This window comes from Lampetra planeri, chromosome 13 (assembly GCF_965212315.1).
Source record: "Lampetra planeri chromosome 13, kcLamPlan1.2.h2, whole genome shotgun sequence".
NCBI classification, from domain to species: domain Eukaryota; kingdom Metazoa; phylum Chordata; class Hyperoartia; order Petromyzontiformes; family Petromyzontidae; genus Lampetra; species Lampetra planeri.
Window position 1 is genome coordinate 4,618,864 of NC_136119.1, and position 15,820 is coordinate 4,634,683.

The 15,820-nt window shown below is 43.2% G+C and overlaps 3 protein-coding genes across 4 annotated transcripts; 2 read left to right on the forward strand and 1 right to left on the reverse strand.

Annotated features, from left to right (window-relative positions):
- The first annotated feature begins 209 nt into the window (after nt 1–209).
- On the forward strand, nt 210–5,414 carry PHAX (phosphorylated adaptor for RNA export). The gene is made up of 7 exons (XM_078599919.1): nt 210–333; nt 1,705–2,028; nt 3,299–3,513; nt 3,878–4,042; nt 4,191–4,311; nt 4,490–4,573; nt 4,679–5,414. The coding sequence occupies exons 1-7, from the start codon at nt 250–252 to the stop codon at nt 4,973–4,975; spliced, it is 1,290 nt and encodes a 429-aa protein (XP_078456045.1). The 5' UTR covers nt 210–249; the 3' UTR covers nt 4,976–5,414.
- Nucleotides 2,618–10,063, reverse strand: LOC144721948 (uncharacterized). Of its 2 annotated transcripts, none has more exons than XM_078599921.1 (6): nt 9,968–10,063; nt 8,652–8,739; nt 7,333–7,429; nt 6,895–7,041; nt 6,639–6,749; nt 2,618–6,188 (listed from the first exon to the last, which is right to left on the reverse strand). In XM_078599921.1, exons 1-6 carry the CDS (start codon nt 9,979–9,981, stop codon nt 6,157–6,159), a joined length of 489 nt encoding a protein of 162 aa, XP_078456047.1. In that variant the 5' UTR covers nt 9,982–10,063; the 3' UTR covers nt 2,618–6,156. The 2 variants fall into 2 exon arrangements, with proteins under 2 accessions (XP_078456047.1, XP_078456046.1); XM_078599920.1 differs by having other exon boundaries at nt 6,895–7,044.
- Nucleotides 10,064–10,198: 135 nt separating this feature from the next.
- SPMIP10 (sperm microtubule inner protein 10) lies at nt 10,199–14,040 on the forward strand. The gene is made up of 3 exons (XM_078599922.1): nt 10,199–10,374; nt 12,097–12,205; nt 13,315–14,040. The coding sequence occupies exons 1-3, from the start codon at nt 10,337–10,339 to the stop codon at nt 13,513–13,515; spliced, it is 348 nt and encodes a 115-aa protein (XP_078456048.1). The 5' UTR covers nt 10,199–10,336; the 3' UTR covers nt 13,516–14,040.
- Nucleotides 14,041–15,820: the final 1,780 nt, after the last annotated feature.

Sequence of the window (15,820 nt, forward strand, 5' to 3'; positions counted from 1 at the left end):
GGTACGGGTATCGGGTAGGGTACGGGTATCGGGTACCCGGTTGCGACCTCTGCCCCCTCTCCACCCCTCCTACACCCCCCAAACCCCCACACCCCTCCACCCCCTACGTAAGATGGCGGCACGTCGCCTCCACCATTGAACCGGAAGTGACGCGCCGCACCCAATGGCGTCTCCCGTCCATATCCGGTAGTCGCCCCCCCCCCCAGCCCCCCCCCGCCACCCTCACGGGGCCCCGCGAAGACTCCGGCCATGGAGGTGGAGTTCGAGGAGGGGGAGCTCGCTGACTCGGACTCCGGCTCCGAGAACCACGGCAAGGCGCCAACAACTAACAATGTACGTGCCTGGCCCTTCTCGTGTGCTCCTTGAGGGGTGGGTGTGTTAAATATGTGTTGTGGTTATCAATGTTAGACGCCTCGCGGAAGCGTTGCTGCTGCTGCTGCACGTTTTTCGCGTCGCGTTTAAACTGAAGGGCGCGATTATCAGGCCACGGGCCCTCAGAAACGGGAGACTAATTCTATCGAATGTATACAAATGATTTGTACGTGATCGCTTCAATGTAAATATGAATTACTACCCGTTGTCTCGTCGTTTATTTGCATTGTGCTGTGCCTTGTTGACACTCTGTGTCGTTTGGGGAAGGCTGGAACAACATCGTAGGCCATGTGGCCATGCGTGCTGCCTCGCGTTGTTTTGTATCAATGCATCAATGTTGTTTACAAAACAGCTATTGTCTTGTGCATGCCTAATCATCACATTCGAAACTTCGTGAATGATATTGTTTTTAAAGTGACTTGACGGCCAACGTTGCACCAGTGGCTTTGGAGTGATTGCAGTGAATGTTATCATCACATGCGGTGGTGGCAGCAGTCACTTTAATGTACCGTATATATTGTTCTTATTAACCAAGCTTCACACACGGAGCCCAGCTCGGTATGTGTCTAAAAGACGCGAGCACCGATTCGCCTAATATAGGACAAGGTCTACCCAACATTCTAAATTTTCTTTAAGTTTGGCGCCAATCACTGGTACATGACTCCACGAGTGAAACATGCAATGCTTCACTCGTAGAGTCTTAACTACTGTACAAACATTGCTACACGTTGTAAGGAGCGTAATTACCATGATTTATACTACACGGGACTTGAATGCAGTGGTGGGGGGTAGCAGTGACGCACTGCACTGTGAACTTGGCCATGGGGAACGTCAAGTGGCGGAGTTATGTTCAGAACCTTCCCTGGGCCTCCCCATCCACCAACTATTACTGACCAGACGTGGTGAAGTAGGGTCAAACCCCCACGACTGACACGTCACGGGAAGGACTATGTCCAACAGTGGATTTCTAAAGGGCTTGATAGCAGTGTATCTTTAACACACGGTGTTATACTTGCTCCTTGTACGATGGAACACATCTGAACGCATTTCCTCCTCCCGGTCAGTTTTTAATTGGCAGTTGTGCTCGTTGTAAAAATATCAACGTGCATGGTTTTGAAAAGGTGCATCGTACCTAAAGTTGTATTTACTATGTCGGATAATATTTTGGTTGACATTGTATACCGATGAAAATGATTTTTGTCACACGTGGTCTGTATGGTTCTCGTTTACCCAGGTCTCTTGGGAGACGTTCAATCTCAATGGGCTTGCACCTGCAATTTTTTTTTTAAAGATGTAACATTTAAACTTTTCTTTCATGGGTATTCCTCACAGGGCAGCAGCGCTCAAGGCAGCAACACCACCAATGCGACGTTTGACGCCGGTGCTGCAGGGGGCCGCTCGTGCCCCCCTCTCATCGACACAGCAGTCCGGTACCGCGCCACTAACAAGGGCTTTTCCAGTAATGATAGCGACAGTGACTCAGATGACGACGAGGAGCGCCTGTGGAGGAGAAAAAGGCTGAAGAACAATAATCAGCGGCCCCCCGTTCCGTTGGTAGCTCAGCCCATTCCCCCAGCCAGGGGACCGGCTCGCCCGGCTTCCCGCCCTTCAGATAATTCCAGGAAGGTGAACAACGTCTGGGGCGCAGTGCTGCAGGTAAAACGCATTTTATTTATTGTGTACGAACTCATATATTGTTGTAAAACGTTATTGGTAAAAGCATAACCAGGAGAAACTAATAATTTGTGTTCCAATCCACTAATCCCTGTAATTTGCGAGTTATTGGCAGTTTGCTATTGGTTTTGAGTTATTGGCGATTTGTGACTGCACCCATAATCCACGACAGCAGGGGTGGGGAACCTTTTTTCTGCCAAGGGCCATATGGATATTTATAACATCATTCGCGGGCCATACAAATTTATCAACTTCAAAAGTAGCCTGTTATATTTGGTCAAACATTTAATTAACTCACCCCTAATGTGATGGCTGGAACTGCTTCTCTTTGGTGAGGCGTGTGATGTTAGCTGGTATTGATGTTGCTACTCGCAAATACTTTTCCAGGTTTGCTCCTAGATTTATTGAATTTCGAGTCCCGCCTGCGGTTGCCTTGGCAGGGCCAGACAAAATGATTTTGCGGGCCTTATACGGCCCGCGGGCCGGACGTTCCCCACCCCTGCACTACAGGAACCAAATAGCACGATCGCAGAGTGGAACTTCATGGGAAAACATGGAGGAAAGATTTTACTTTTTAATTTCGCAATTTTTATTTATTGGTTGATGTCGCACAGCTTATAAAGGGGGGAAGTGAAGGGACTGAATCAAGCTGTAGATGAGTGGCAAGGGTATTCCAGAAACATACAGCAGCAATACAGACATACATACAGTATATATACAGTATGTATGTATTGCATAATGCGCATGCATAATTTACATTGGTTACCATATAAATAACCCGATCGGCAATTGATACCCTGATATGCATTCATTACCCCCCCCCCCCCACTTCGCTCAAGAAGGGTTCAAATGATACCATCACATCTATCCCTCTATTTAAGGAATGAAACAGGAGGATTTCTCCACAAATCTGGTTATCGCCTGATGAAGCTAGTTGTAATTACTGGCGAAACGTCGTACTCAGATTGTAAATATTGTGGCTTTGCTTTCCAGCACACTGGTGTGCTGTACTAGTATCAAATTGGCATGTTTTGTTAACGTAACAAACCGTACTAATTGACTGTGGTGGGTGGTGGTGAGTTTCACGACACATTTACGTGATCTAACCCAAAAAAACCCTCTGGATTTATGTTATTAGACAATGTTAATGGAGTTCGTGAGGTTTTTTTATTTGTGTTTGTATACCACTGCCAATGCAGTCACTTAAGTTTGATTTTTGCGCTTGATATATTGTTGTGCCTCTTAATTTCAGGAACAATGTCAGGATGCTGTGGCCCAGGAGATTGGTATTCTGGGTGTGGAGGCAGACCTGAGCATCAGGACCCGTGATTCTGAAAGTTACAACTACATGTTGGCAAAAAAGATTCGGCAAAAAGAAGAGACTCAAGAGTTGCTCAAACTAGAAGCTGAGTTGGATGGCTATATGCACACTGCGAGCAAGGATATGCAGTTGGCTGAGGAGCAGTGGTGAGGACTTGTATAAACTTCAAGTGCAATTTACCAAACATTTATTAGTATAATATATTACTTGAGTTGCAATACAGCAATCAACTGGATATAGGAGAAACACACTGACTCTTGAATGTGTTAGGACTCAAAATATTATTGTGTAAATTATGTTTGCATGTTTATAAATGGAATATTTGGTATTTTTAAATTGTGGAATTATTGTTAGTGATTAAAAGACTGTTGTAAAATGTTATTCTAGATTTTTGTTTACTGCTTGGAATTGACAATTTGAAATATTTAATTGAGCTTGTCATATATGTATTGCTCTGTAGGTGGCATTGTTTCTAATATGTATGTGTGTATTCATCTGATTTGTCCTCAGTGAGGACCTCAAGGATGAAGCAAATGCGCAGTCCAGGGTTCAAAAGCGGAAGCGTAGGCCGGTGAAAGAACGGCTCGGTGAGAGGGCTGAAATGGACTTTGTCGGTCGCTATGAACTTAAAGAGGATGATCCAGCTGATAGGATAGCTGAAGAAATTGCTTACAGGTGAGACACTTTATACTTGGTTCTTGCCATAGTAAACTTTGCTGCACAATGTGTTGTCCCTCAAATTACATTGCTCACAATGAATAAACCTCTCTCAGCTCATGCTTTTTTTAATGTATTTTTTTAATGTATTTTTTATCGGTGTAAGGTTACGCGAAGCAAAAGAAGATTTAATTGTAAGAGTGGTGAGCATCATCGGTGTTAAGAAATCACTCGAGCTCCTTTATGAAACTGCTGAAATTGAGCGGAATGGAGGCTTGATGATTGTGGTAAGTAAAACAGTTTTCTTTATTACAGTATAATCATCAGCCAGGATCAATCATCTGCTGGATGAGGGCCTCCCCAAGCCGCTGCCAACTCTCAGTCCTACGGTGTAATAAGCACAGTATCACTTACCTCGTATTACTAACTTTGTATTCAATTGAGTGACTTGTTTTCATTTGTAAGAATGGCACCAGAAGAAGAACCCCTGGAGGAGTGTATCTGAATCTTATGAAAAGCACCCCCAGCGTCACCCAGGAACAAATCAAAGTAAGAAATGTAATATTATCTCCAAACATTAAGATACCATCCGAAATGATGTAATAATTCGTTTTGATTGGACTGGCAAACTATAAATATTATTTATTTTTTCAGGAAATATTCCACGAGGAAAATCAGCGAGACTACGCAAGTAAAAAGGCAGCCTTGAAGCGACGGAAGCATTTAGTGGCACGCTCAATGAAGCGAGCGATTCAGGGTCTGGATCTGCAGGACCCTGAAGATGACACTTCACGCGAGACCTTTGCCAGCGACACCGCCGAAGCTCAGCTGGCTGCTCTGGAAGATGTGTGCGGCCGTGATGTGCGCGCTCCAACTCCACAACCGCCTCCAAGCCCTGCCACAGGCGACTCACTTGAGCTTGATCACCCAAACGACCTAGAACTCTTCTAACCTAACTAAATTTCCTGAAGCTTGCTTCAAAATGTGTATATATTTTACCACCTGTAATTGTGTTTTCCTTCCTTCACCCTCCTTCAATGTTTCCCCCGAGGCTTGTAACCTCAAGACTCATGTCGTGTTTCCTTTGCAAACTATTTTTTCATTTCAGCAACAATTATACACATTTGCCCGTAACAGTGTGCAGGAGCAGCAGAGGGTAGTATCACTGGTAAATGAAATACCGAGAATGTCAGCATCTAGATGACAAGCGTACAATTGATTTAACCATGTTTTTTTATGTGGTGATAAAGGCATTGTTTGATCAAAGCTAAAAAATATGTTCCATTGTTGTTACATTTATTATTAGAAGTGTCTTGATGCATACTACAGTGTGTATTAGTATTCAAGTTATGAGTTCACATTTTCATAATAAAACAACATTACACATCCATCAATTTGTATAAACATGTTTCTTTTAGGGTTGCCATGATTTGGCATTTTATATATCGTATGATATATGACTCAATAATTGCATCATCCTTTTTTCAAAGTATCGTTCAATCATGCTCATTTTATATTTCTTAAATACTGCATTTCCTCTTAAATGAGACAAAACTCAATGAAAGTTGTTGATAAATAACTATTATCCAGTTACAGATTTTACAAAAGAATTTTGCCTGTAATTCATGACATGGCGATTAAGACATTTTGTAGTTAATTTAAAGATTGTGTGGCTGACAGCATGTGCCTTGTAAGCATTATAGGTTGTAATCACATAAGTTTTAAGTTTTGCTTGTATTGAGGGAACTGCAGTTGAAGGACCCTAAGAGTAATCTTTTGTCATACTAGAAGTACAGCAAAGCACAAACAACAGTGTGAAATACAACTGCATAGTTATGGGAAACTTACTAGAAGTACAGAAAAACACAACAACAGTGTGAAATACAATTGCATAGTTATGGGAAACTGATATTGCGGTAATCACCCTTGTAAAATTTGATGTAATTGTATTGTGAAAGATTATCATGGCAACCCTAGGTGGTGTGTATTTAACGATTTGGTTCATTTACATGTATATGTCATAAAACATCTGAAAGAAAAGTGTTTTAGAAATTGTAATAAATAATGCGATGTACTAAATTTGAAGCATTTGATTTTTGGAATCTTATGTATTTATCTTCTGCATCCATTTCTCATCCACTCCATAGTTTGTAACGGCAGCACACTAAAAAATTCAAATATATATGTTAATATCTGATGCCGAACAGTATAACAAGTTACTATACAGATGGGTGTGACGAAATGAGTGATGCAATTCTTATGAGATAGGCCGAGACATCGATTTTTATCTGGATGTTTTTCAGGATGCTGAATCCAACAAATTCGATTTTAAGATATGAAAGTGAAAATAGAATCTCGGCACCCAAAATTTTGGGATAAAACTTTTAATAATAAAAAATGTTTTGAACCTAGGCTACAAAGGTTTATGGATTTTTTGGAAGTGCTGAATAAAAAATATACAATTTTTGATAGTTAAAATGTTTTAGGTCTCTCCTATAAAGAATACATTGTCAATGCTGATTGAAAGTGACGAAAGAGCAGAGTTATAATTAATTACTCTTGTGTTTTCAATGGTAACACTAACTTCATTTTTCGTTAAAAAAAAAAAACTTACCAAAGTCTTTTCCAGCAGGAGGTCTGGAAGCTGGGCCCATCCAATTCCAAGAGGATGTGTTGTAGGGGTTCATTTCTAACCTTTTCATTTCATTATGCTGCCTTTCCAAGTCTGGAAATAAAGGATATGCATCACATTTCATGATCAGAGGTAGCAATGTTCATAGACCACTTTAAACCCAACTACGAAGCAATACTTATCTACTGAATTAGTGGCTTGATAATTTTTGAGTGTCCACAATTCTCTGAAATCTTACTAGGTGAAGGGAAAAATGATGGTTGTGCTGTCCAAAGTCCATGGATTGGGCTTTCGTGAGGCCAGGACTGCAGTGGAGGTTGGCTGTGCACGGGGTCGAATCCACGTTTGAGAGCATGAAATGGACCGTCATATGAAATCCTTTCTTCTGCTGGGGAAATAAAGTTTAAAAAAAAGAACCGTTATTGCGTTTCCCAACACACCTTAACAGGGGGCACACGTTTCATAAGAGACTGCACTTAATGTCAGTTTCCGACAGAAGGAAGATGTATTGTCTACCTTGACTGGGTGTAGACCTACAAGTAGGTACTGTAATGACAGGGCATGGCATATATACATCAATATATTAATCTATTTTCGTTTAACTTTTTGCCCTGTGCAGTGCTCGTAAGACGTGTGTTAGTCTCATGATGTCTCATCTTGGAGATGATTTGCGCACCTGGTTTTTGTGACGAAGAGCTTGGCCTGCAAGGAGGATTCTGAGCCCAAAGGGCTAAGGATGGAATGGGCTTGAGATCGATTATGAACGAACGGTTCTAAACAAAAAGGATAGAACACGTTGAGAATAATTATTAGTGTAACAGGTAAAGGTGCAGCCCTACAATGACTTGCTCATGCTACTGCTGACAAGGAAATCTACAAGAGAAATCTCTAATCAGTATGTGGCCTACTCTTCTACATTTGCCGAACGTCTCGGGAGAGATGGTAGTGCCCACAATTCACCCCACCACATTCGACCTTGACTAACTGGTGTACCTATTTATACTGCTAGGTAGACAGAGGAAAGTAATGTCAGAAACGTGGCCATTGTTTAACCATGAAACCGGGAGATCAAACTGGCGACTTCAAAATTGTAACTCCAGGACCGTTTTCTCATCACTTGGCAGAAATACATTGTGGCTAAGTTGTGTAAATATAATAATGTTCTCGGAAGGGCAGGAATTTTGTTTGCACAAATGTAAGTCTAGTCTATGCTTGTAACTATAGGATAAAAAAATTACATGTTAATGTGAAACCCAAACATGCCTGCTAAGGATTGACTGGTTTTACGTCATAGGACGGCAAAAAGTGCGGTTTTCATTTAATTTGTCTGTTGCTAGACACCTAAAATATATGTACCACGCCCAACAAGTTAACTGAATCATTTGCCTTTCGTGGAGTGTAGTCTCTATAGAAAGAGATAAACCCTTGGTACCGGTTTTAAGTTATGCTTAGGAATGCAGTGGAGGGTTAGTGGTGCAATGTTTTTTGGACCGCACATGAACCTGACCCCCTAAGTTCAATTCCCGGCAACAGCTAACATCAGTGGCAAGTCATCAGAACCTTTCCTGCTGCTCCATTGCCTTCAATCTGTCTAACAGCCCTCATGATTGAATGACGGCGTTGGGAGGCATTCATCCAAAGGGCTCGCATTAATTATGCAATAATGCGGTAGATTGAAATACATACGGTACAACTACATTTGCAAAATACAATTAACAATAATGTGGTATTTGTGTGAGTGTTTATTTTTTATGACTCAAACCTTGCTGCACATTACCGGGATCTTGTCGTTTTGTGCAAAGTATGTGTTTGCATTTGACCTCTTCCACAATTGTGTGTAGAGACCTTACGTGGCCACACGGGGTATTTGTAATTTGACTGTGCAATGTAAAAAGCAAACATAGTCTCTATAGTAATACACGCTCCTTAGGCGCGTTACACGATCTGTAGAGGTATTTGAACAGAGGTATGTGCGCGTATTATTGCCTCACTCACAATGCTGGGCATATACACGATGGGCCGGTTGCTGTTGACGTTAGGTGGTACAATTCGTGCTGTTACTGGCCTCGAGATCCTGTCGGCACTAGGAAACACACACAACGCAGTCTAAATGAACCGTGTTTGTTCAGATCAGTTCGCAACACACCTTGTCAAGCCCCACTGCTGAATGAGAGCTTATCCACGCCGCATCCAGCCATGGGGGTTGTTTGACCATACTTATCCACACTTGTCGGGGTGGGTTGTTAGCGTGAAATTTGCAGAGGTGTGGACTCGAGTCATGTGACTTGGACTCGAGTCAGACTCGAGTCATGAATTTGATGACTTGCGACTCGACTTGGACTTGCATAACAATGACTTTGTCCCACCTATGAGATGTGGACTCGAGTCATGTGACTTGGACTCGAGTCAGACTCGAGTCATGAATTTGATGACTTGCGACTCGACTTGGACTTGCATAACAATGACTTTGTCCCACCTCTGGAAATTTGTACCCGTGCTGCCCCCCGCCCCACTCCATTACCAACCCGCAGTGACCATCATGGTGAAGTATGGTCAAACAGGCCCCATGACCAACACGCCTTCATTCAGCAGTGGATTGACAAATCTGTAGGTAAAGTTACGAAAAGTAACAGACAGCCTTGACAGCGATGAACTTGAAGCCCCACAGCCGTTTTCATTAGCGTTGCCTTGTACGTTTTAATATATAGGTTAAATAAACATACAGTTGTCTAACATTTCGGGCAGTGGTCCTTCGGTAGTATACATTAACCCAGCGTCCTGAGTTCTAATCCCAGCCACGGCTATCATCCGGTCTTGGGCTACCCCTTCACCAACCCATACTAACAGCCGTGGTGATGTATGGCTAAACAACCTCCACGACCAACACGCCACGGTGGGAGGCCCTCCTTCAGCAGTGGACTGACGAAGGGCTGTAAATTATGAATAGCATCTCCTGGATTGTAACGCCACCACTGCAATATTAATTAACCTTCCTAACGTGAAAAAGGTTTAACACAACTGTGAATTCTAAAATAGCGGGTGATCCATTGATAGACGCAGCGCTGTAATAATTGGCAGAAATCACAGATTAAGAAAAAACAACACTTACTTCAAAGCATCTTACATGTCCTCCCGCCAATCCCAAAACATATTGTTAAATATTTAATCGATAAGATACGGAGCCGTCGCTGTCGCAATATTCAATCACCTCTTGAGAAGTAACATCATTATAAATCAGTGGGGTATCTATACTCGCAATACAATTGCATTATACAACTATATACTAGCAATACAATTGCATTATACATTACCCCTGATTATACATGTTCACGCTGTACTCCACAGCAAGCAGGCGGGTGAATTTAAATTGAAACGTGCCCACCACTCGTCTCGTGCCGTGACAGACGCAAGTGGCACACGGAAACGTTTGGCAGCCCCTACTTATAACGCTTTTGAGTGGCAGCAGGGGGATAAGTGCATGCGTCCTAAAGGGGGGAGGTGGTGGAGGTGGTGGTGGTGGGGGCAGCCCACGCGCGTTTTTTTTTGTCCACGCAACGCTCCACCGATCCACACGCATCTCAAGCCAAGCCACGTCCCAGGTCTCCACGAGCACCACGCCGCTCACTCCGTGGCCCTCCTTGGCACCGTTGCGCGTGTTGCTACCAACTCAAGCTCAAGGCATGGCCGACGTGGCAACAGCGCGCAGCAAATCGAGATGGTAAGACGAGCTGATTTTTTTTTTAAATTCGCACACACAACGCTGGGTTTCTTAAGCGGTCGTTTTTCTCTCTGTCCGTGCGCGATTGTTGCCTGCTATTGCCTGGTATTATCGTGCTGTCGAATCCCGCTACCCCTGGTAAAATCCAGGATGTGGACATATATTTAGTCTGTCTATAACTGCGCATGTATTTATAATTATCATCATCATGATTAAAAACCATGGTCAACCGTTGGATGAAGGCTTGCTCAAGCAGTGTCCGTCATGGGTCGTTTGACCATACTTCATGCTGATCGGTGTGAGTTGGTGAGGACGGACAGGACCAGTCCAAAGATCGAACTCGCCACTGGTGTTAGCCGTGGCCAGGAATCCAAATTCAGGTGGCTGGGTGTAAAGTGTTGCTGTGATAAACACTGCTCGACCTCAAAGCCAAGTAGAAAATTATATCTCCCAGCACTTATAAACGCGTGTATATAATAATCACTTATCTAGAGACGCTATATTCATGCGTGAATACAAACAATAATTAACTGCGAATTGTTTATAGTGATGGTGAAGGTTTGATTTTGCACTATCCCATATATCAATAACTTGCAATCCAGATGCCTCCAGTTCGATCTCCGGGCGCTGAAGTTGAAATAATGGGCAAGTTTTTTAAAATCTCATCGCTTCTGTCCACCCAGCGGCATAAATTATTGCACCACAATCGATCAACGGGTCGCGTGTGGTGTGGTAAATTGTAGCTACTCCTACCTCTTCCAAGATTCTTGACGAGTTTGGAATAATCGGACAAATACATTACCTAGAGATCCTCTAGAGCTCCTTCAAGTGGAGGCTCTTCGGCCACCAGTGGCACAAGCAAGCTATAGCCGGGCTGCACCTCTACCCTAAAGATTAAGCTCACTGTAAAGTATATATTCAAGCATGAATCTCAAGATTAACTACGCGTGGCTTCTAGTGATGAACGATTAACAAATGTTTGATGTGGATTTGCCCCATGTACCCGTTACACGGAACACTGCAGATCACCACTTAATTATTGGTTGACATTTGACGAGCACATTGCTTCACGCGATAGACGGATGATAAATGATGAAAATCACTTCACTATGCCGACCGTGCCCTCCCGCAGACACACGGATACGGAGCAGTCGACACGGGCGATAAATATTTCACCTGAAGGGCTCCAGTGTCTTGTAGAGCGATGACAGATTTGTGGATAGCTGCCGGCCCTATTACAATTCACTGCCAATGTGAGTTTGGCTCTTGCAAAGTCATCACCATCAGCACCAGCAGTAGCCATCAATCCACTGCTTGGATGAAGGCATCCTCAAGACCTTGCCATCTCTCACTATCCTGTGATTTAACGATTCACCTAGCACTGGCACACGAGCCGAAGGTCATACACATTATTCATAATGTACAGCCCTTTACTGAACCACTGCTGGATGAAGGCCTCCCCTGTGCCGTTTCAGTCGATTGGATTTTTGTTTTTTGAAATACTTCACGCTGGTCAGTGCGGGTTGAAGGAAGATAGATCCGGGACCGGTTCAGAAATCACTCACCACTGATGCCAGTCGTGGCTTTGGGAATCCAAAGGAAATACGATTTGCCAGGGTTTTGCGTCACCGCTCCACCGCAAACGTAAGTGTTTCAGGTGCAGCATTGTATGGCTTCGTCGTTAATCCTTTGTGTGCGTGTGTTGTGAATTTCCTTCCGAAGCTCTGTGGAAATGCACACGCCCAAGTTCACAAGTCGCCACCCTCTCATGCCCCAGCGATACGTCATGCCGTGGAAACAGGACATGAAGAACAGGGCACTCATCCTCGAGGTGCAGAGAATGTGTCCTGATAAGTTGCGTCTGTCGCCACAAAGGTTGGCACGTGGGGCGTTGTTACATTACAATGCAAGGCAAATTCTGATTATATATTTACCGATTTTTTTATATTTTGTTTCGTGTTAATTTTCTACAGTTTATATATATTTTACAGGACTGTACATATGCAATGAGCAAGTTACATAATATAAACTGAATACGTGTACCAAATGATGCAAAATTGTAGAACAGAGCCAGAAAAAACATTTACACTGCCTGTATAATGACCATTTATATATTTAAGTGTGCCTTAAAACCTCACTGCATCTCAATACCTTATTAGGATAATCCTGCATTTGGAATGTTTGGCCCATACATAAAGTTTGACAAAAGTTGATTAAAGTATCTTTAAGATCGTTTGTTTCAGTGTTCATACCCAAGGTTTATAGAGCCAGACCAAGACATATTTGGCATGAGAAAAGTTCCGCATGAATGCCAGAGGCTCAAATAAAGTTTCGAAAGCAGAATAATTATGGGTAAGGATGCAATTTCGTCATGGTAACATTTGGTGAAATTCACGGTTATGGTAAAGGAAGAAAACAAACAATAATTCACAGAAAGGTCATGGATTAAGATCGGAAAGTATGTATTAACGCCTTTATTCATCACAATGTGAGAGCCAATTAAGGCAAAAAAGTCTGAAGCATATGAACGTGTGTGTGTGCACCTCTGGTGGGGAGCGGTAACACCGGTGACGATTATTCGAACCGGTCCTGGGCATCCTCTAGGTCGACTCAGCCTCAAATGAGTACCTGGCGCAGTGTGTAAACATCACCACAGGGGAAACAAAGGTGCTCGCTAACAGCACTTGACCCAACAATCTTAAGGGTCATAATAAAAGTTTTTGGGTTAGATCGCGTAAGTATAAATGTGTCGTAACCCTCCACTACCCGACACAGCCAGTAAGGTTTGCCACGTACACAAAACGCGCCAATTAGTTACTACTTCAGCCCACCGGTGTGTGCGGAGAGTAAATCCACAACATTTAGAATGTGAGTACGACGTTTCGCCGGTAATTACATCCAGCATCGTCGGGCGATTTGTGCAACCTCTGTTGTACGCAGAATGCGAAGAGAGCAGGTCTGTACTGGGGGCCTCACGAAGAAAGCCTCTTCTTTGATCGCGCCCAGAGAATCTGCCACGGGCAAGGGGGCTTCTACGTGGAGGCACCTTTCTGCCTCACGATGGAGCGCTCTGCCCTTCTCCAACCCAGCCTCCACTCTCCGCTCTCTCGCCACCAGACTCTGCTCAAGGCGTGGAGATGAAGTGTGTGGCAACGTCTCCACGTGCCCCCCCCCCCCAACTGCACTGGCTTCAGAACGCGTGGCTTTTTGTTTTGCTTGCCGAGTTGATGTTGTTGCTCCCACGTGTAATGCTGCCCACGTGTGCATAGCAAGAATAAATATAAGACTTCCAAGGAATTTAGATCAGGTGTGTTGCGTTCCAGCTATGATTTCAGAATGTTTTTTTTTCAGTCTATTGCAGTATTGGATACTGCATAGGCTTTTAACTCATTGGAAATTGTTTGTTTCGCCATTTCATTTGATCCTTGAACGAATATTTCACTTGAATATGAATGTTGAATACAGTAATTTGTCCATAATAGAGGTTTTTGGGTTAGATCCGCGATCTAACCCCAAAACCTCTGTTATGGATGATATTGGTCGCGAAAGCCTACGTGTTAAACTGAGTCATTTGTGTTTGAAACTGGCATTGAAAGGACAGTATATACTGTAAAGCTTATACAATTGAAGCACAACAAATGTGAAATAAAATGAGTTGAAAACAAACTGTCTGCAAAATATGCTCACGTAGTGTAGCTTCCTGTTGTTTGCAATGGAATATTAAAATGTGTTACATGATGAGACCCTGAATTATTTAAGAAGCCTTGAAAAGCATCCTTTATAATTGTTCCAGACGGAACAAAGGACAATATGTTGTGCTCACCTCAAGTGGTGGTTAAATATGTATTCGTAGTTCCTGCAATACAGGACAATGACGGTAGTACGTATGTGTGTTGGACTTCTTTCGCACCGTACGTATAACACATTGCACGGTTAAATGTTGCTGCAGGTAATTCACCGACCACACCCAGGTCAGGGTAGGGAAAATGCCGTCCCAAAGGTTGCAGCGTAGACAGAAGACAGAGCCCGAGGCAAACCAGGCGAAGACAACGGTTGCCCCTACAAACTTGGCCCTATACATATATTTATAAACAAAATAGATCCTCTAAGCAAAATACAAAGACATTCAGTACTTCTTTAGGCGTTTTGTTAAGTTCTTTCGCAACCGTACGTAGCCAACCGCGCTAATCGGAGGTGCCATGGAATGAAGCCACTGAATGAAGGTTACTAACCCTTTAATATTGCTTGTTTTTTTAAATGTTAACACCGTTCGAATCCCCGCTCTCGCCTTAAATTATAAACCGCATAGTAATGCACAATACTGCATTTTAATCAATTATTTTTCAGCATGTTCATCGCAGTTTGCACTTTATTTTTGTACCAGTGCCCTTATCTGTTGGTGGTGTGTGTCATTTTATACATATCCAGCATTTCCCGTGTTGTAGGGAGATTGGTCACAAAACCCAAGGTGATCCCCTCATCCAGCAGTGGATTGACATCAAGGGACGTAAATTTACACAGCGATTGAAAAACTTAAGAAAAGTGGACTTGAGAAAGTACACGTCGCTGGAAGGTACGATGATCGACGTCCAATCATATAAACGATATTTAATTTACCAGCTCAGGCCCACCGAACTATACAGCTATTTTGTTGATTATAAATGTGGAAGGGAAAACCCGGAAGGACCCGGAGAAAAATCCACAGGGAGAGAGACACGCAAACTATAAACTATACAGGTGTCAGGGTCGGGGTTGAACCCACGACCTCCTGCATACCAGGCGAGGTGGTTAACATCTCAGCCACCGCGGCGCCCACGAGTGGAATGAGGACTTGTACAGGTGACCTGTACACATACATAGCTCCTGTCAACCCCTTATCAGTTGCCCTATCCTATTACAGACCAATTCACACCTTATTGGTCACCCCGTGCCCCCTTATACATCTGAGCGTTAATCGTACAAAGTCTCATCACATGGGAGAAACACAAACAAATAGACATTTTTTTTCCAATATTGAAATGGTTGTACACCGTATGGACATGAAAGCTTAATTTCCCGGTATAAGAATACGGGTAAAACCGCATGTGTTGACACGGTATGCAGGCCATCGTTATCATCAACCATGTTCAATCCACTGCTAGTTTAACGTGCACATTGCAGGTATTACAAATCCAAGGCATTTTCCAACACTGCGCCCTTATACAGCAGAAAATAGGCGATTATTAGCAGTAATGGCAGGAAACGCCTATTTTGTATATGGAGATGCACAACACTCAACAGTAAATTGAGTTAAGCATCCGCGCCTTATACATTGAATTTATGTATACAGTAACTACATACGGCGTCTTAATATTATCACCGCATCTACGCTAAGCACGGCTGCCTAGGTACGGCGCGAAAGAAGCTCAACGTACTGTACATAAAAAAAGACACAAATAAAATTAAC